Below are 21,888 nucleotides of genomic sequence, written 5' to 3'. Positions count from 1 at the left end.
GAACAATAACCCACCTGGTATGTTTTCAACAAAATTTACTCTTCATCAAAATAATGTAAACTTTATAAGGACAAATTTTCTTCTAACAGTTTCTGAGGGGGTTAGAGTTAAAAAACATTGTTTTATCCAATTTATGAATTTTTTATAATATCAAACGATTAACTGATAAAAATGGATTTCGAGATTTGAAGGAATATTTGAAGCCAGGCTCATTCCAGCGCCTCGAATTCAGTGTTTTTTTATGAGGAATATTATTTTTCATGATGTGAATATAAAAATGTTGTACTACTCTGAATTCAACATATAAAAACAATGGAAAATTGTGGCAGTCAAACAAAAAACAGATCTTTTCTCAGTTTTTCCCGCTCTTCTCTTTCTATTTGAATTTATTTTATCTCATATACCGTGTAATATTTCTCACCTGACAAGTAAATTGAAATTTTTTAATACGGGCCTGCCATTTTTTTTCTTGTACTGATGGTGAATGCTTATAGAAACAAGCTTGTGAAATATCAGCCAAAATTTTAGCATACCTATTGACGAAGTTCAGGAGTTTATAGATTTAACATTTTTTCATAAATCACCCTATATCTCCGAAACTTCCCAAGAAAGTTACAGGGTGATTTTCCAACTTCATGGAAATACTTGCGCCCCTGGGGTGGCCACCCAGTATATCAAGAAATTATTATAGTCTTCTTCACCTTCACTGACTTTTTTAATAATATTTTTTATTTATTTTCGACCTGCACAAGATGACTAAGTCCTGTTCAGATAAATAAATTGCGATTTTCGAACTTTATCCAAATTAAGAAATTCATAAAAAAATAATTGTTGATGTGACAACTTTGAGCAATACCAAAAATTGAAGCATAATTTAGCTTCTTTCTAAAAAGCGAATAAATTATTTGTAATTCGAAATACAAAGTGTTTTTTTTACCCTGAACACTTTAAATGAAGATTAATGAGTCCGGCCCTGGAATAATGGAATAATTGATATCTTTCTAACTCAACCTTAGAATGTGTCAATAACCTCCTAAGTTTAAATAATATCCGTCAATAAGTTTGTATTTTATGATGGTCTAAGTATTTCCATGAAGTTGGAAAATCACCCTGTAGCTTTCTAGGGAAATCCAGAAATTAATTTTTTATTAGGAAAGAAGAATATATTGGGAGTGTTGGACACTGTTTATTATCTATTGTTCACTGTGTAACAACGCCGACGTTTCGAAACAAATCGTTTCTTTTTCAAGGCTAGTTACGAGAACAATATTGTACGCTTGTACGCCTTGAAAAAGAAACGATTTGTTTCGAAACGTCGGCGTTGTTACACAGTGAACAATAGATAATAAACAGTGTCCAACACTCCCAATATATTCTTCTTTCCTAATTCTAATACAATGGATGATAACCAAGTTACTATTAATTTTTTATAGTTAATTCGTAATCAGCTAGTCCAACTCTATCTCTGGTATGAGTATGTACAGTTACTCCCCGGACACCCTGTATACACAATCTGCATTCTCAAGTGGAACCAATGTCAAAGTCAATTCTTGAAACAGAACGAATCGCCATGATTTCAGATTCGCAAAATTTTCTTTAGTAAATAGTGTAAAAAAGTGGACCTTTCAATGTTTCACAGAATACTGGGATTATTCAAGGATTCCTTGAATTATTGAATTATATGCATAGATTGTAGTGATATTCATCAAACTATTCTTACGTGATATTTACTTTTTTCTAATAACCCATTTCTCCAGCGTTTACGATGAAGACTTTGAGTTGCGAAACTAAATCAGTTCCTAAGAATTCAATTACATCATAACAATAACTACTGAAAAACATTTGGATATCAAATCACTGTAACGCTTCAAATTAGCTTGCGTGCACTTTTCATTAATTCGTAAGAATAAATAGGTGTTTTTGAACTGTGGCAGCAGAATGATGTTCTTTCGAGTGAAAATTGTGTATTTAATGTTATTTCAGGGTGAGGAATTTTTTTATTTTCATTAATCGTATCAGGAATACCCTCTTTCCGACTTTTCTCAGAGAACCTCAGTTGCGGATAATTTTCTGATGATAGGAATCACGACTGCAAAAATAGCTTCTCTAATTTTAACACATAAAGTAACACTTGAACGCCGTCGACGTTTTGAAAAGTTTTACTTTTCGCAACCAGTTACGAAAAGTAAAGAAATTTCGAAACTGGTGATGAAACGATACTTATTTCCATAGCAACGAAGTAAAAAATGAATATTTCCTTCACTAGACGATTCAGAAGGATTTTGCAGGGGACGCTTGTATAGACTTTTAATTTGAATTCAAATAGTCACATCCTATTCAAAATTAGAATATTAGAAAAATTATTGTGTGAAACATCCTGAGAAACATTATTTTTCGTAATTTTCGGGTTCATTTACGCAACTCGCTTTGCTCGTTGCGCAGAAATACACTCATTACGAAAAATAATGCTTTTCCAAACTGGTTGCACAAATAACTACTCTTGTCGACTTTTCAGCAAATATCGGGTCCATTCTAAGATCGTAGGTACTTAAAAAGGAAGGATGGCTGAAAAGGGGCTCCCGATATTCTTATTCTGTTGAACTTTACTATGTTATTTTTTGTATACAGGGTGAATCATTGGAAAATTCACGACTTCAAAAGAATCAGAAAATTATCATGCTCTTGCTAAAACAAAATTAGACGTGCGGATTAAAAAAAATAGTTTTTTGTTTTTCTTCCAACGTTATTTTCGTTTGAAATAAAGCTATATTTTCTACGGAATGAACATTAACTCATGATCCATTTTTTCTTCGATGTAGTGCAATGAACAATATTATTGTTATGATAATTTTCTTACCGATACGGAGTGTTTGGAACTCAGTTATTGATAACGATAATTTGTACCTATAACGGACATGTTCCTTAGTTTTTCAATAAGATTGTGATATACCTAATAATTCGGAGAAAAAGGTGGATGTTTCTATGGAATAACTCTAGAAAAGTACCATTTGGGGGAAGACAATTTGATTGTTTTTCAATCTTCGGCCATATCACATTAACCAAATATCTAGATTTGACTCAAGTTGAAGACTGAACTTATTACGAAATTTAAAAGGAATCTCTGAGGGACGTTTGTATGTGTTTCGATAAACACTATTATTTCGAAATTTCTTGAAACGAAAAAATGCATTAGGCAGAATAATTGACACAGATTATAATTGAAATAATTGTGAATATTCATGTTTATATTGAAATATTTCTAAAAATAACGATTTTATCGCTATGGAAGAAGGGAACTCACGTAGAAAGAATTGGAGAATTGAAAAATTGTCGTAAGATTAAAATTCTTATTTCAAAAGATTTAGGGCCGACCATCTCAGTACTCGGTTTGAAAGAAATTTAATTTTAAAACAAAAATGTTCGTGAAATTGTACCAAATATGAAGAAAATATACCAGGTGGTTCGTCTGATATGGCCTCAGGGAGAAATGAGCAAAATTTATAAAACATCTTGTATCTCGGCAACGAAGACAGTAAGAGCCAATAAATGTGGTATCTCCAGAACCACCTCAGTGTCACCTGTCCGCCTATTACGTATTTCCGTTTCCCAATGAAACACACAGTATATGTCAACAACTTGGTGCGTTGCTTCAGATTTGCTAAGTTTCTCATGCATGCTGACTACCTGAAGACCTGAAGATTTTTTGTTCCATATCTCAATTCCTTCAATGCCAGTCTATCCGAGCCTATGTGCAAAGCTTTCTAGCCTTTGGATCAGTTATTTGAAACCCATACGTCTTATCTTTTGAGATACAGGGTGCGGTAAAGTTTTCAAAAATGAATCATTTATTATCAATATCTACAATACCACTTCAAATATTTCAATGAAATTTGTCATACATATATTATGAATCAAGAGGCATTTTTTAATGTATCACTTTTTTCTTAATTTCCACCAGTGGCGTTCGTACGTAATTTGACCTACCTATTTTGGCAGACATTGATGGTACGCCACAGATTTTTAATGAAATAAAAATTATTTTTGAAATTCCCAATCATTTATTACCAAAATTGATTTCTTGACTTTTTTTAATCCGGTTCACGGGTTCCGCTTGAAAAAAATAAAAACCATTTCTCTGCATGATCATAACAATATCCTTAATACATATAAATGACAATATTACCATGCAGAGACATACGTAAATTTTATTTTTTAGGTGAAATCCGTGAGTCTGACGAAAAAAAATTCAAGAGATCAAATTTGCTCATGTCAGTGGCGTGCCACTGACTGCCTAAATAATACCACCCTGTATCTCAAAAGTAAGACGTTTAGGACATATGTTCATATAAATTTTTCTTCTTAAAATGGGTCCAAAAATCACCCCCATAAATATTGACATTCAATTAGGAAACACCCTGTATAGCGTGGAATGTGTCAAATTTCCATGGCCAACCGACTGCTTTTATCAAAGTGAATGTGTATGGAGATGTTTCTTTTCTGATTTGGTCAATGATTAATTCATTCCCTTTCAAGAATAAGCAGTGTCCGGATTAGGAGCAGACATTGCCAAATTTACTTTTTTGTTTCGTTTTTCGAAATCTGTGGAAATTCTCTTACAATTAACCCTAGAACATTAGCAAATTCTCACAAATTTTATAAAAACTCTTTCAAACGCTTTGCTCTCGAGAAGTATTATTATATTATTGGGATTATCAATATTCCTTGGCTATTTCTAAAGAAAATAGTGTGGTATGCAAAATGAGTTTGGGTTTTATTCTATCTTTTTTTTTATCCACATTTTCCAGATTGAGAAAATTATTTCATTGAGATTAATTATACAGCGATATTTTGATTCTTATATTCACTTGAACAAAACCATATCTGAATTAGTTGTTGAGATGTGTGAAATTTACATTTTGTAATCTTATTTTAACTTTTTTCAGGATTCTGCTATGTGAACTGCAGTATTATTGGATCTGCAAAACAAAATGTCAACAGCATAATCAGCAGAGATGAGAAATGGAAAAATTCAACCGCCCAAGGACATATCACAGTAAACACAGATGGTTCATCAAATACAATAGATAACAAGATACATACAAGAAAACCGAATCAATCTATAATTCCTGTTCGTCCAATTCATGATGAGAAACTATCAACTCCAATTGTACATCATATTCTTCCTAACATTACACAACAGCTGGCAACAAATTTGAATGCGAATCAGCAACCTCCAAAATTGACGAAGAAAGTGCACCATCATTTGACTGTTGAGGAATTACGACAGCGAAGAAAGGAGCTCAGGGAGAAATGGCAAGCAAGGCACAACATTCTATCACATCCGCCACCACATGGGTTGCTCATCCAAAGTCAAGACCCCATAAAGGCTGGACCAAAACGCTTCGAGATCCCACATGTCATGAAAAAAACCATATCGAAATCACATTCAACTGAAGAACATATAAAAAAAAATTTACTTGTGGAAAATACACATCCGAAAAAAATTGCAAGTTTGTATGAGCCAATAACTCCACGTACAAGGAGAATACTGGAACACAAAGACGAGGCAGGAGTTCTCGATTCTTCAAAACCTAAATATCTGCTTTCTGCGAGGACAAATTCTAGAACAACTCTGTTGAATAAAAATATTCGAACTGAAAATCCGCCAGAAGTACCTTCTGGAAAAAATAAAGTTGATGAAGGTTCTCTGATATCAACTCAAGATATTAAGTACTCAACAGAAAGCCCGTTCAAATCTAATTATGTAAATTATCCCTTCATGCCTGATCCTATGATAGCCCCTATGTACTATTGGCCTACGGGCGCGAGTACCCCATCTTCCACAACTTCTTTGAATCCGTCTACAACTAATCAGGATGAAAAACCCTCGACAGAAAGTGATTTCAAACCTAATTACGTGAATTATCCCTTTATGCCTGACCCTCAGATAGCCCCGATGTACTATTGGCCTATGGGCGCGAGTACCCCATCTTCCACAACTTCTTTGAATCCGTCGACAACTAATCGGGATGAAAAACACTCGACAGAAAGTAATTTCAAACCTAATTACGTGAATTATCCCTTTATGCCTGACCCTCAGATAGCCCCGATGTACTATTGGCCTATGAGTGCAACTACATCATTATCATCAACTTCTGTGAACCGAAAAGATACAAGTTCCGACAGTACAACTCCTAGTTCTGGAGTAACGAAAAATGAAGTTATGGACAAATTTTCAGCGATTACAAAATCACCAATATCGTCTTCCCCAAGTTCTGAACGACCAGAGAACAGTAAATTGCTTGAGGAACAGATTAGTCGTGCTAGCAATAAAAGACAAGGTGACATAAGACCCTTCGGGCATGGACCTTTTGTCGAAACAGTTGTCTCGCCTATAATCCCAAATTTCGCCTTTCAGGCAACAACTGCCTCTTCTTTGAATATTTTCGATTTTAAACTCGGGGCACTCGCTGAAAAAATTACAACTAACGTTCCAGGACCTATAATTGACGATGTGGTAAGCGTGAAAATAGAACCTTCGATATTTGATGCAGAAGGGTATACAACAGGGAAAACAGATACTGCTTCTTTCCACAAAAACTTAACTCATCATGAAAAACTCCCATACCAAAAACCAGGTTTCGGATATGGTAAATCATCAGAGCAAGTTGGCTCAACCAATCCACATCCTGCCATTTCAAACGAACAAGCAGCTATTAAAACAGATACCCAATCATTCTATACAAATTTGCGTGATAAGAAAAAGATTGCCCTACAGAATCCACTTGGGGATCGTGAAAAATCAGAAGGTCAGATTGTGGTGACAGAAAAAAGTTTAGAAGTTGATAATTCTCTTACCGATATAAAGTTAACCCATGAAATAAATTCAGAAAAAAGATCAGAAGAGAAATTAGAATCCGAAGAGCATTCTGTTGGTAACGAAACAGATTCACATTCGCCTGTTCGTCATGGAAAAAGAAGTTCTGAACACACAACAAGTTCACCAGGAGGTAGTGCAATGAAAATAGCAGAAGAAACACATGTTCATCAAGATTGGAGAGAAAACCTGAGGAGGGCGATCAAAGAGAGATTGCTCAAGTTGAGCAGTGATAATGAAACATATAATTGTTTTTAAGATGAATCAATAAATAATACGAATCTAAATCTTTTCCATTCTTAGTTTCCTTAAGCAGATATTGGTATAATTCAAATTAGACAGACCTTTGCTACATTTTTTTTTCTATCTAGCATTATTTGGTGCTTCCTTTGGCAATTACATTTTGCTTACATGTATATGATTATTATCATTCACTATTTCTGAACGTTCTTCTCCCTTGCAGCGGCTTAAGATTTTAATAAAATAATGATTTCTTTGGAAGGAACATAATTTTCATTTTCTTACGCATACGGGGTATTAGGGAAACAGTTGCTGATAATAATAATTCGTCCTAATAATGGACTTATATTTCAATGAAATTCGGATCTAATAATTTAGAAAATAAAAATTTTCGATGATTCAAGGGAATGAATCAGGAAAAGTGATATTTGGGGAAGGTGATTTAGATTTCACTCAAGTCAAAAACTGAATAACTTGTATGGGGAAGAACTAGATACACTGTTGCAATAATTTTCTCCGGTCTTCCCAAATTTGTAGATATAATTTCAAATCATTGACATATAGGGTGTTGTTTCGACCAAAGAACTATCAATAAATTTTTTCGAGGCTAAACCTGAAAATAGCCTTTCTTTATTATTGTTATCGACTCATCTGAGGACGATTTATTAAATTAATAGGGAAAATCACCAAATCACCCTGTATCCTAGTTATAAAGAAAGATAAACCCATTAAATATGGGTTACATATTTAGAGGCCCCTTGGTTCCCCCTATCCACCCTTACTGTATGTGCGTTTCCCAATGAATCGCCCTGTATATTCGAAATCGGAAGAAAGTGCTGCGATTAGAACAATAAAATACAGGGTGCTCCATTTGGAAATACCAGTCTACCTAAAACTTTCAGATCTGTTTTTCATCCTGTTCATGTACTTTTCTGTTGCTGTCTTTTATTTTATTACTGTTTTCGTACATCTTTGTATTTGTCTGCAGATTCCTGAAGATGGCCCTAATTTTGTAAGGGCCGAAACATATGTAGCAATTTTAAATAAAGAATTTGGAGCAGACACGAAAATTTCTTCTTTTTCATTAAAACTTTCAGGTTTACGATGCTTTTTTGCATTTTCTGTTACTGAATTCTGAATGCCCATACAGAATACTTGATATTTGCCCATTTAAACTATTTTGTAAAACCAATATTGAGTGAGATAGCTATTGAGTAGAATATAAACAATCAGCCTTCACATTGAATTTATATCCACAAATTCTTTGTTTTCCTTTTGTATATGAAAGTTTCAGATGATTGAACAATCATAGAAAAAAAGTTTTAGTAACTATAGCAACCATAACCAGCTTACGATATTCATGAAAAAATGTTTCAATATTGAATTATAATAGTTATTTGTGCAACTAGTTGGAAAAAGCAAAATTTTTTCTCTGCGCGAAAGAACACGAAACACGAAGATTGGTGTTTCCCAACGTGTTTCACACAATATTTTTGCTAATTTTGAATGGAATGTTGCTATGAATTGATGAATTCAAATTTAAAGTACCAAAAACGTCTAAAGAAGCTTTGCTTTAAAATCGTAAAGAAAAGTATTTTTACTCCGTTGCTATGGAAGCAAGTATCGTTTCATCATCAGTTGCGAAATATTCTACTTTTCTATTTACGAAAAGTAAAACGTTTCAAAATGTTAATGAGTTTTAGAAAGTGTCGCTTATTTATATGTCAAAAATAGAAAAATATTTTTGTCAGAAACTCAAAAACGGTGCTTTTCTTCGATGTTGAACCTACATACATACCTTTTCTTTTTGCAGAATTATTCATAAAATTCATAACTGGAGAAATTTCGCCGATATCTTCAAACTAAAAAACGGTTTCTGACCATTGTGCTAGGGCCAGTACGTTCCTGTCGGTCCTGAAGACTTATGAAGAAGGTGTTGGAAACAAATCATTGCTGACGTTTGTATTGACTCAAAGTTGACGAGATTTCAGGGAAAAAGATAACAAAAAAATCAAAATAACGTCGATAAAAAATATTCTAGTGTTGATATGGGTTACTTGAACAATTTAAAATGTCATTCCAATCATGAAATAGGTTTGTGGCGAAAAGAATAAGTAGATCTATCATTAATAATTCTCCTCGTAAAAGTTTTATAATTTTCCTTGTTGATATATTTGAAATCAGAATTGAAGCTCAAAGTAGACGGTCCTAAGATTTTTATAAAAAAAAATTTCAAGCTTCCTTGAAGGTAAGTGGGTCACTTGCAAAACCAGTCCAGTATCAATAACAAAGAATTCAGTAGAATCATAACAACAGATACATAGTATGTCTATATCTATTATTGCGAATAGAAATTGTCGTTAGCTTGCAGATTTTCCGGTATCATTCAATTCATTAGAAGTATGGTTTTATTGGTGTGAACATATTACTCAAAATGATTATAGTTCAGATATTTTTATATGTGATCCTTCAAGGTGAGAATATTTTCTTGTTTTTCTGACTATTCGCTTCCAGAAAGTTTGACCATGAGCTTCCATACATTGTTAGAAAAATAACGCGAAAAGGAAGAATGACAATTGTGTTTTTTTGTTTTTTTTTAATGGAACATTGCATATTATTGCTTATTTCGTTTGTCGACTCAATTCTAAACATTTTTCATCAACCATATATAATACCTAAATTTATTGGTTTTCTAGATATTACATCATTTCGATGAGTTACTAACACAAAATAAATTTCAAGAAACAATTTGAGTGAACTCCAAACAAACACGTTTGGGAAATCATGGCAGAATGGCTCTATTTTTCAATAATTGTTGAAAATGGGACAAACATCATTGGATGATACGTATCGTAGGCGTAGACAAGACATTTCATATTGAAGGAATCTGAAATTTCGAAAATAGGACACTTAGATCTTGAAGACGAGTTTCGTGTAGAATTACTTGGTTTGTAATATTACAAACCAAGTAGCTATCGATACAAAAATGATTTTTTCAAATCTCGCACCCTTCTTCTTATCTAACATTTTCAGAGAAAATCAAAATACGCATCTTATGATGTATCATACTGCCTTTTAAATTTCGCGAGATTCTAAAATCATAAATGAAGGTTTTTTTCTGATTCATTCAAGGAATTGCGTTTTCAGACCAAACTAGCAAGGCATTCTGAAACCCTCACTTTCATAAAAATTTAACATTATTTCCGAAACCATGAGATTTGTGTATGGGATTATGATACATCATTAAATGCGTATCTTGATAACAGAAAAAAGGGGGTGTTCCATTTAAAAAAAAAAACAACTAATTGGTGTTTTTGTATCGAGTGACAAGACTCAGCATTTTGGAACAGCCTGTATATCCAAAACAAGGTTTTTTCATACACGAAACTTATCCTCAGGATTTCAGTGACCTGTTTTCGAAATTTCAGATTCCTTTAATATGAAATTTCTTTTCTATATCAAGCAAAGGGATAGGGCAGGCAGAACAAAAATACTCAGATGGGGATAGAGAAGTGAAAAAAGTTAGTAAATAGGGTGTCCCATTTAAATTTACGAAGCTTATAGAATTTTTTCGTATAAGCGTTACGTCGAAACATTGAAAATATTTTAGTCAGATAGATCAGAAGCGTAAACTCTAGTACCAAAATTTTCAGAACTATTTTATGATTCGTCTAATAGGTCACCCACCGTAGGACACCCTATTCTATTTCGAAAAATAAGACGAAAACTTCATATGACCCTGATTCATAACTATTGGGACATAGACTAATGGCAGATTGTTTGGACCAAAATATGGCGATAGGACCAAATATGCCTCAAAATATTTCAACTTTAACGCCCACTATCTCTTTCCACAGCAATATTTTATTGAGGTATATTTGTTCCTATCGCCATTTTTTGGTCCAAACAATCTGCCCTTAGCCTATGTCCCAGTAGTTATGAATCACCCTGTATAAGCCGTTGAAGTGAATTCTCCGAACATAGTTATTTTTAAATGCTGCCTGAAATAATAGAAAAACGTGGTTGAAAATTTGTAGTCCTGATATTTTTTTAATGCAATAAATGGCCAAGGTCGAGCCCCATATTTTTCTTCTTGGAACATTTTTGGCATTTTGATTATATAATCTTGTGGAAGGTACATTTCTCCACAAAAAGGTATAACAACCTGATATCCGTAGGATGCACCGTTTTTGGGAAAAATCCATTCTAAGAATACATTAAATTGAAAGAGCTCCTAGGATGGGATGGGCTACAAATGGAATGGAAACAATCCATTCTCCATTTTGAGGGCGACTCGGTCAATAAAAAAGCGATCTCAAAATTTTATCGAGAAAGATTTTATTCGTTTATAAGTTTATTCGAGCAATATTTATTCCAATATAATTATTCAATTTTCGTTTTAATTCACTTTTTCAATTATTTTTATTCGATTATTATATACTTTTTCAATTTTTCTAATTCGATTGTAATTGGTTAAAAGATTTCAGTTTTATTTTCAATTATTCGTTTATGTTATTCATGTTTTATCGTCAGAAATAATTTTTATTTTGCACATTCAAAAATCAAGTATATTCTAACAATGGATTTTGTTCTAAAACGGTCCATCCGACGGAAATGAAACTAACCTACCTTTTTGTGTAACCTAACCTAACCTAACCTACCTTTTTGTGTCGAAATGTAACTTCTACAAGATGCTTTATTTAAAATACCGAAAACGTTCCAAGAAAAAAGAAGTATGGGACATCTTGCCTACGTCTCCCACTGGTATAACACATCACTGTCATGACCCTGGTAATTTATTTCATTACTATAGTTCATTCTGTAGAGACTGAAAAATTTCAGGACTGCACAAATTTCCACCAACTTTCCTCTTTTGATTTGGCAAAATTTAAAAATAACTGTCTTCTGATAATCCACTTCAACAACCCATATCTTAAAAACGGATTTAGGTTAATATAAAAATTTGTTCCTACTTTCTGACGTAGTCGGAATTTTGTTAAATTCTGAAAATTGTTCAAAGTCGGAATTTAACCAAATTCCGAATTCAAAGTCGGAATTTAACTAAATTCCGCTACTGTGTACCACTTTCCAACCACAAAATCGTGATAGGAAGCGGGCATTGTTTGAACCGACAGCAAGTTGTGCTACGATGCGTTTATCTCATTGAACTCTAAAAGAAGTTCAATGGTTTACCTACTAATTCTCTATTTACAACAGACGTAAGGCAGTTTTGTAGTTGCGTTGTCGTTAGAAAGTGATACGTGTGAGTTAAGCCTTCAAAGATCGTCTTCTACACTTCTTTTGAATCTGGAAGATTTATTATGACACTAAAATAACATTATTGTTGAACGCTACTAATGGTCGTCAAAACATATGTTGATAAAAAATAATAATTTCGATACAGGACAATTCGACTCTAGTACCAAATATTAGTTCTCGGAACATGTTATTGATACTGATTATGTCATTGACAAACCTGTCTGTAAATTTTTGGCAATAAATTAACAAAATTTTAAGTTCTCATAATGGAATTATTAGTGATATAGAACTCACAATCATAAATCATAATGAAAAACGGAAATGCTCAAAAGGCGAGTGGAGAATACCGATGTGGTTCTAGATATGTCAAATTTTTTGTCTCTATCTGTTTTTGTAACCAAGATACCAGGTGTTTTATGAATTTTGTTGATTTCTTTCTGAGATCAACAACCGAACCACACTGTGCATTTTCTTCATATTTGGCACACAGGTTTCTCACCCCCTCGCAATATCACCCTCCAACCCTATCACCCCCTCACCCCTCGCCCTTTCACCCCCAACCCAATCACCCCCTTACAATCTCACTCTTTCTAACAGTTCTGTGTTGCGATGATATGTTATTTTAGTTTAAATACTTATTCGTTTTTTCCTCCAGAGGAAAAGAATAGTGTATTATACACAGGAGACGCCAATTAAATGGCGACCCATATATTTTTTCATTTTCGGTTCGTACATAAAAAAATAGAACATACATACTTCATGAAAATATTTGCTGCAAAAATAACGTCCATTTTCGAGATTTTCAGCATGACATTCCTTCCTTATTTCAACTGGAATTATCCTGTATTTTTTTAATACAAAAGAAGTGCCAGAAGCTTCACAAATTCATTCAATATTTTGGAAACAGCTCAAATAGTGATGGATATTTCTTCCTAATACTTAACGACATTTTCAAAAAGCATCATTCTTATACCCAAACGATGTTCATGGGACATGAACTGTGCGCATTTGTAAGCGGTGGAAACGGACACAAAATGCTTATACGAGCACTGCATAAAATGTTCGTGAAAATTGTGAAAATTCGGTTTTTGGTGGAATCGTACCTTTATAAAGTCAGAATATACCATCAAAATCGGCACAGAGGTATAATTTTGAGAAAGTAATCTTATTGTATGACCTCCAATTTTGTTATAGCGGCCGCCACATGAATGACTTCTGATGATGAAATAAATTTGTAGCTACTTTTGATGAATTTTTCTAGTGATTAGATTAGAAGGATGTGAAAATCATTAGCTCAGAATATTGGTGATAATGTATGAACCCTTTTATTTTAGAAGTTTTCGAAAAAAACGCAATTAAAGATTTCATTATGACAGAGGGAAATTTCAATTTTGTTTACTCATAAAATGTCAGGAAAATGTTGTGTGATGTGTGACTAGATGTTATTTTTTTCAGATGAATTATTTTTGCTGTGACATTTTAATCTACTGTAGTTCGATTTTAACACTATGCATGTTTATTGCAGTAGAATGAAGAATTTCTGTTGTCGGTCATGGTGTAAAAATTTTCAATGAAAACTACTTATTTTTTTCGTGCTTTTGCACCTATGAGAATAGGAAAGAGCAAAACTCCTTTGATGCATTGCCGGATTAAGACCACTTGGCGCCCGAGACACAAGATATTTTTTCGCCCCCCATATTACGAAAATGATCATTTAATAAAAAAGGAACAGAGATATTTCGATAATGAAGTTTTTTCATCCAAAAGTAACTGCCAAAAAAATTATGAAGAAATACGGACATATGATACAGGTATTCGAAAAAAAAGGCGAATTCTAAACAACTTATATATGAACTATAACTATCGCTGAGCCAAAAATTAAGAGTAAACCAATCTTAGGAATGCATTAGCCAGTTCAATATTACTAAAAAAATCCTACAAAATTAAAAATTTTTACTTACAGCCGTTTTTTTAGTATTTCACGAACTGAATTTTCGAAAACAATCTCGATTTTATTTTTTATTCGCTATAAGATCGGAAAAATTAAATTTTTCCTCTACTTTTCAGCATTTGAGATTACGGAATGAAAATACCTGTTCTCAAAATTTTTGCAGCTTTTCCTATTTCATCCCAAGCATCAAATTTAAATTGTTTTTTATTAAATCTTCGTTTGTGGTATACTATGTATATGACTCATTGTTCCCAAAATAATTCTATCAAACTCCCTGCATATTCCTACTGGATCCAAAATACTCGTTCACAGACCAGTGATATTTCCTTTGAGCCTGCGTTTAAAACTGACAACTAGCAGATCGCTACGAACGACGCAGGTGTTCAGTTCGTAGTTTTGTGTAAATTTGAAATAATTAATTATTGTACGACTTCAGAGTCAACACACCACGAACACATGCGTGTTCAGCTGTAGCGTCATTGCTAATTGAAAATGTCAATACCTAATTGTAAAATGCGCAAGTAATATACGTTCCCGACTATAATGATACTAAAACTAATTCAATAAAGTTATATCTTTCATTTTCAGAACTATGCGGAGTGACTTGTGCCATAATCGACCCACCTACGAAGCATCCTATCAACAACGTAATCAACAAAGACAAAAAAAATACGAGCATTATAGAAATTCCTATAGACGACAGAGCCGAAATAGTTGCATTTCAAGGGGGACAAGATGAAAGCACCGTAAAATATATGGGACAACAAGAATCATCGAAAATTACTAAACTACCCGAAAAAATGACCATCTCAGCGCCGTATCGTAAAAAAATGTTAACCTCCATCATTCATCCTCTTCCACGAACTATGCATGACATCATGCCACGGGAATCTGCTCATCCTCCACATTTGGATCATAAAAAAGTACATGATGATTTTTTGAAACACGAAGGTCCTAAGCTTCGAAAAAAGCTCCACCACCATTATACGGTCGAAGAAATTCGACAAAGAAGGAGAGAACTCAAGGAAGAATGGCGAGCGAGGCACAATAAACTCTCGCAAGCTACCCCACACGGACTGCATAACAAACATGGTTACGACTTGAAAGTTGAATCCAAACATCTTTTGCCGAATGCACAACAAGTTGCCAGGACGAAAGAAACAATAAATAGAAACGAAAGCTCAGAAGATTCGAACCCCAATAAAAAAAACTTTGCTCATATGTACGACCAAGGTACTCCTCGTACAAGGAGAATCCTCGAGCATAGAGAACCGCAAACACTTTCTGCTGAGAATGGAGATGAGACATTCCAATCCTCGCAAAATAATAAATTAAAGGCTTTCCGAATGAATAACGGTAGAAATTCAGAAATTAAATCAGATGTTCCTGTTCACAGTGAAGACAACTTGGATATTTCAGCCGGAGCAAAAGTTTTGATGACAAGATCTTCATCAGGTGATGATGAGAAGCGTAGAAATGTGTACAATAAGTTGGACCTTTCATCTGCAAACATTGACATTGTGAAAAAAGAAAGTGGAGGAATTTCTCCAGAACCTGAAAATAGCAACCCCCCAACTGAAAATGTTTTAGAGTCACCTAACGAAATGGTTTCTTTTTCTGGGATAACTATAGGAAGAAAAAGGAGTAAAGTTTATAGATCTGTTGCTCGAAAAACCACAACAGAATCTCCATCGCCAGTTGTCGATGATGTAGTAAGTGTTAAAATAGACACTTCTAAAACAAACGAACAAGAAGTATATACAATAAGAATCGACACGCCTCCTTTCTATAGAAACCTCACTCCCGAAGAAAAGTTTCTTTACCAAAAACCTATTTTCACTTATGGTAAATCCGCTGAACAAGTGGGTTCTATAGATATACATCCTGGATTGGAAAATGAACAAGTAACTATTAAAATTGACGAACCACCGTACTACAGAAATCTAACGCATGAGGAAAAAATCCTCATACAGAGACCACTTTTCGGTCTTGGAAAATCAGCAGAACAAGTAGGTTCTATAGATATTCATCCTGGATTAGAAAACGAACAAGTAACTATTAAAATTGACACTCCACCGTACTACAGAAATCTAACGCATGAGGAAAAAATCCTCATACAGAGACCACTTTGGGGTCTTGGAAAATCAGCAGAACAAGTAGGTTCTATAGATATACACCCTGGATTGGAAAACGAACAAGTAACTATTAAAATTGACGAACCACCGTACTACAGAAATCTAACGCATGAGGAAAAAATCCTCATACAGAGACCACTTTGGGGTCTTGGCAAATCAGCAGAACAAGTAGGTTCTATAGATATACATCCTGGATTAGAAAACGAACAAGTAACTATTAAAATTGACACTCCACCGTACTACAGGAATCTAACGCATGAAGAAAAAATCCTCATACAGAGACCACTTTTCGGTCTTGGAAAATCAGCAGAACAAGTAGGTTCTATAGACATACATCCTGGATTAGAAAACGAACAAGTAACTATTAAAATTGACACTCCACCGTACTACAGAAATCTAACGCATGAGGAAAAAATCCTCTTACAGAGACCACTTTTCGGTCTTGGAAAATCAGCAGAACAAGTAGGTTCTATTGATATACATCCTGGATTAGAAAACGAACAAGTAACTATAAAAATTGATACTCCACCGTACTACAGGAATCTAACGCATGAAGAAAAAATCCTCATACAGAGACCACTTTTCGGTCTTGGAAAATCAGCAGAACAAGTAGGTTCTATAGACATACATCCTGGATTAGAAAACGAACAAGTAACTATAAAAATTGATACTCCACCATACTACAGAAATCTAACGCATGAGGAAAAAATCCTCATACAGAGACCACTTTTCGGTCTTGGAAAATCAGCAGAACAAGTAGGTTCTATAGATATACATCCTGGATTAGAAAACGAACAAGTAACTATTAAAATTGACACTCCACCATACTATAGGAATTTAACGTATGAGGAGAAGATACTCATACAAAGACCACTTTGGGGCCTTGGTAAATCAGCAGAACAAGTAGGTTCTATTGATATACATCCTGGACTGGAAAACGAGCAAGTCACCATCAAAATTGACACTCCACCCTTCTACAGAAACTTAACTTATGAGGAAAAAATACTCATACAAAGGCCACTTTTTGGCCTTGGTAAATCAGCAGAACAAGTAGATTCCTTAGAATCATATCAAGATATTGGGAATGAACAAGTCACCATGAGAATAAATATTCCAGCAAAAAAAACAATTCCAAATCAGAGAGAAATCTTCACAGATAAATCACAAGGTGGTCTTGGCAAGCCGGATGGAAAACAGGTTTTCAAAAATGAAAAATTACTAGAAGATCCGGTACAACTTGAGGAAGAATCACAGTGGAAGGAGAATCTAAAAAGAGCGGTAAAAAGTAGATTGCGGAAACTGAGAAGGGATTCGGGCGAACTAATGGAGTGACTTATGTAATTTTTATACTTTTATTTCTCCAATAACACAACGGTGTAGTTTGTCCAGATCGAAAAGAATCAATGTTTTTATACTTTCTTAAGAAAAGTTATGCTTCGAATTGAAATAAATCTTGAAAATAATGGGGACTTTTTTCCGCTAGTACTGTTATTATTCAAGAAAAAATGAATATGAAAAACATTTGTACCAAAAAAAGCAATAAATTTTGTTTGTTCGCATAATAGTAATGAGGTAGGTAATCAGTTTAGTAGGTATAAATGAAAATAACATTCTTCTGATACTATTGGAATTATTCATTAAATGGTTAAGTAAATGACTGAGTTAGTATAAATCGACATAGATAAATTTTATATCGTATAAATTTTTAATGTACCTAAGCGTTTTGTAATTGATTGTTTTCTATATTCACTAGAATTTTAGAATTGCACTTATTTACTCAAAAGTGTCTAACAACAGGAATTAATAATAATAATAAATAATAATATTTATTCGGTAGTGTAGTATAAAAAAAATTATACATATTTTATTTTGAGACCCTGTGTAGCCTAAGCTTGGAGCCTGTATGCCTCACAGCATCTCTCAGTTACCGAATAATTCCAACTGCATACAAATACCTATTCAATTATATCCAGAATTGCAAGATACGCTCATGCAAGAGCCAAGGAAGAAGAGAGTAAGTAATTGAACATCAAAATATGTTGCAGTTAAGTAATGTGCATTGAAAAATTGGTCGTCAAGTAGGTTATGGAATTTTAAAGATTACTATTCCACAATTGAACGTTTTTCTTTACTTGAATCAATTCAACTGAAACAAAAAATTTTAACCGAAGTTCATAATTTTTATACGTCAGAGAATGAATCCAGAGGTATTTCTACTCATGGAAGATTCAATGATGTAAAGAGGTTTTTATCTATTTCAGTTATATGATATGAATAAATCAGAGTAAGTAACGATATTTTTAATTCCTTATAAATATTGAACTGATATGGCCAATATTTGATGAAAATCCGAATAAACAAAAGAAATTGAATAACATTATTTATTTCTTTAATAAACTTTTTAGGGTTTTCACTCCCAATCTCTGAAACAAAAGCCACAATTCAGAAGATTTTCGAAAATATATTCTTCGTCTGATGAAGGAGTCTGATATAGACTCCGAAACGTTACCACTTAAAATTATAATTTCAACTTTATTTATTTTCAGTTCATCGTCAGGCAACAATTTTTTCTAGTTAATTTGCTCCTGACAAATTAGTGCAAGAATTTACGCAGGAGCAAATCGTCGATTTCATTTTTAATTGATTTTGTTTCAGAGATTGGGAGTGAAAACCCTAAAAAGTTTATTAAGAAATGCAGAATCCTCCCAGAATAAATTTCAATCGATATTATTTATTTTGTCAGTATGCATTTCAGTTTTCAGAGTTCTATATAATAATTGACGTATAGTTGCTGAAAATGACCTCCTCTTTGCTCCTAACATTTCCTACATCTCCAGACATATTCCCAGTCATCCAGTAACAGTCACAGGGAAGTTGTTGGAAATACGACTTCACAATGTTGATTCAAAAAAGGCCAACAGTACCTACTCATTGGCGAGTGCTTAATGTCCTCAACAACGCATATCGCGGGTAATTATACAGTACATTACATAGTAGGTGTAAAAAAAGCACCATCGCCAGCAACATTGCGACTAATGGTCGCCAATTTGTTGAAAATTTCAAGATCTTGTGTTGATATTGTCTTGATTTCCAGACAAGAAGTAATTTCAGAATTTCAAGACAAGCCAAGATATTTTATGTCAATACAATACCAAGATTTCTTGTCAAGAAAACAAGAAATCTTGAAATATCTTGGCGAACCATGAATACGCTAAAACATTTTTATTTGTGAAAAAGATATAGTATATAACATTACTAGAAAGGTAAGAGGGTTTTTACTGGCGAATGGAGGATATTACCTCCTTGAGCCAGTAAAACCCGTAAACTTGCGTGTATTGTTTTATATTTTATTTGTTTCTCATTTGTAAAGAGGTTAGATAAATTCCAAAAAAATCTCAATAATTTGTCGCAAATGTCGTCTTTTGCATGCTCCTGATGACCAGTGGTTGCTGGAGAAAATTGTAACAATATTTAGGATTTTTGGATGTTGTCGATGTGACGAAATTCTCTCCTTAAACATGAATGATGTAGAAGAGATATGGGAAAATACGTTATTGTGACATTGCGGCAAACAAAAAATTTAACAACAAGAAGATTCACCATAACCGATGATGGCTGCAGCTTCAAGCCCTGCATGTAATACAGAAAATATGCAAATCTTCGGCCTCCTGGAACAGAAAGCCTAAGATTTTTTTTGACATACAGACATGGAAAGTGCATTTCCCTTAATGCTGGCCAGCACACTATTGGTGGTTTCCCAAAGCAAATAGCGAAATATTTAGGTTTAAAAGACCCAGAGTTATACACCGGCCACTCTTTTCGCAGAACTGGAGCCACTATGGTTGCGGATTCGGGTGGAGATATTTTAGCACTAAAGCGTGCAGGAGGGTGGAAGAGCACCGAAATTGCGATGAGTTATGTCGATGATTCGGTCAACAAAAAAATCGAAATGTCTAGCAAATTATATGGTAGTAAGGAGAGTACAAATGTTCTGCAGTCCTCGAGTCCAGCAGTTTCTGAGTCAACAGATGTTTCATCATCATCAGTATCAACTCTTTCATCATCAAAAATCTGTGTTACTGGAAATAACAATTGTACCATGATTTTCAACATATATGACGATAAAACAAAATTTTCTAATGTAAATATTACTACTAACTTGTAAAAATTTTGCAAGTTAACTGTCAGTTTTACAAGTTAGTGACTTGATAAAATAAACTTTCTTGATTAATATTGTGTTTTTGGAAACTGACGTTTACAAATGAGAAACAAATAAACATATTTTTTCATGAAATACCTATTTCTATTTATTGCACACAATTTTCACTAGAAAAATGTAAATTGAAAATAATTAGGTAATGATAATGTTGTTTAAGTTCCAATTGCAATCTAGATTGGCATTTTTTTTATTTTTTTTCATTTTTATGAAAACATGGTATAATTTTAGCTCATTTATTACTTTCGCCGTTGATCCTACTTGTGTCCAACTGAATTTCGAAAGAATAACAGGATTTATTTCACATTCAGTATTCCCACTAATACCTACCTAACTAGCACTATATTGCATTCGTGAATGCTGCTGCTCTTTCTTTTTACTGCCGCTCCCGCAGCTACGGTTTCAGATTCAGATTCGTCATTTTCACTGGCATTAGTCAGATTCACTTTAGTTTCACCGATCATTTTATATTTTTACTTAAACTCTCTATTGCTTGTTAGTGAATATTCTGACTCACAATCGGAGCCAAATGGCTCAGCAGTCGTTCTGTTTACTGAAGAGTCAATGTCACTTATGGTAAAATAAGATTACCTACCACTTCGTGATAATCAAGAGTAGGTATAGAAAGAAGTTGCAATTCAGCTCAAAATTGATTCTGGAAGTGTGTTGAGGTAGAGTCGTAGAAGATCAAGTTCAATTGACAGAACTAGGTTCTGTTAGAAATGGCTTATAGATGGATAATAGTAATAGGTAAAGTTAAAAAGAAAATAATTTGAAATGACTTCAACCTTTATGCCAAAACGTTGTTATTATCTGAATTGCACTGCCTGGTTATATGATAGTTACGTCAATGCGCGCTGGTGTGAAGTGGCAAAGGGAGCCTCTAGTATTTTCGATCTCCTGTTGAGCTTTCTTTCTATATTTTCTTGATATGTAATAAAAACTTCACTTTACTAAACGGGGTGAAGAGTGCAACTGCGCTTCGTCATTTTGAGTTCGTAATAAAACAAATAAAAATATCGGGGAACCACCAGATTGTCGTGTTAGCACGTATCACCATGTACGGTGTCACTGGTTAATCAAGAAATTTCAAGATCTTGACAAGAAGTATGTCATCAAGACAAGAATTCTTGTCTTGTCGACCCTTAATTGCAACTTCTCATGTTGGAAGTTTTGGGAAGGATTATTTGACTGAATATAAACTGCCAAA

General features: G+C 33.7%; 2 protein-coding genes across 3 annotated transcripts; both read left to right on the top strand.

Annotated features, from left to right (window-relative positions):
- The first annotated feature begins 1,828 nt into the window (after nt 1-1,828).
- On the top strand, nt 1,829-7,164 carry LOC123319117. The gene is made up of 2 exons (XM_044905969.1): nt 1,829-1,984; nt 4,944-7,164. The coding sequence occupies exons 1-2, from the start codon at nt 1,939-1,941 to the stop codon at nt 7,133-7,135; spliced, it is 2,238 nt and encodes a 745-aa protein (XP_044761904.1). The 5' UTR covers nt 1,829-1,938; the 3' UTR covers nt 7,136-7,164.
- A 2,269-nt stretch (nt 7,165-9,433) lies between these two features.
- Nucleotides 9,434-17,925, top strand: LOC123319050. 2 transcript variants are annotated; one of them, XM_044905893.1, is made up of 3 exons: nt 9,434-9,591; nt 14,916-17,369; nt 17,517-17,925. In XM_044905893.1, exons 1-3 carry the CDS (start codon nt 9,552-9,554, stop codon nt 17,792-17,794), a joined length of 2,772 nt encoding a protein of 923 aa, XP_044761828.1. In that variant the 5' UTR covers nt 9,434-9,551; the 3' UTR covers nt 17,795-17,925. The 2 variants fall into 2 exon arrangements, with proteins under 2 accessions (XP_044761828.1, XP_044761827.1); XM_044905892.1 differs by having other exon boundaries at nt 14,916-17,925.
- Nucleotides 17,926-21,888: the final 3,963 nt, after the last annotated feature.

The sequence above is a fragment of the Coccinella septempunctata genome, chromosome 8 (assembly GCF_907165205.1).
Source record: "Coccinella septempunctata chromosome 8, icCocSept1.1, whole genome shotgun sequence".
Classification (NCBI taxonomy): Eukaryota; Metazoa; Arthropoda; class Insecta; order Coleoptera; family Coccinellidae; genus Coccinella; species Coccinella septempunctata.
The sequence above is the reverse complement of the archived record's forward strand: the minus strand, read 5'-3'. Positions and strand labels throughout refer to the sequence as shown.

What these genes read in the sequence shown, in the direction of transcription:
- LOC123319117 (XM_044905969.1), top strand. Translation starts at nt 1,939, where the DNA reads ATGATGTTCTTTCGAGTGAAAATTGTGTATTTAATGTTATTTCAGG. An exon ending in GTATTTAATGTTATTTCAGG is followed by an intron (nt 1,985 to 4,943) that starts GTGAGGAATTTT and finishes AACTTTTTTCAG; the next exon opens with GATTCTGCTATGTGAACTGC.
- LOC123319050 (XM_044905892.1), top strand. Translation starts at nt 9,552, where the DNA reads ATGATTATAGTTCAGATATTTTTATATGTGATCCTTCAAG. An exon ending in TTTATATGTGATCCTTCAAG is followed by an intron (nt 9,592 to 14,915) that starts GTGAGAATATTT and finishes TTTCATTTTCAG; the next exon opens with AACTATGCGGAGTGACTTGT.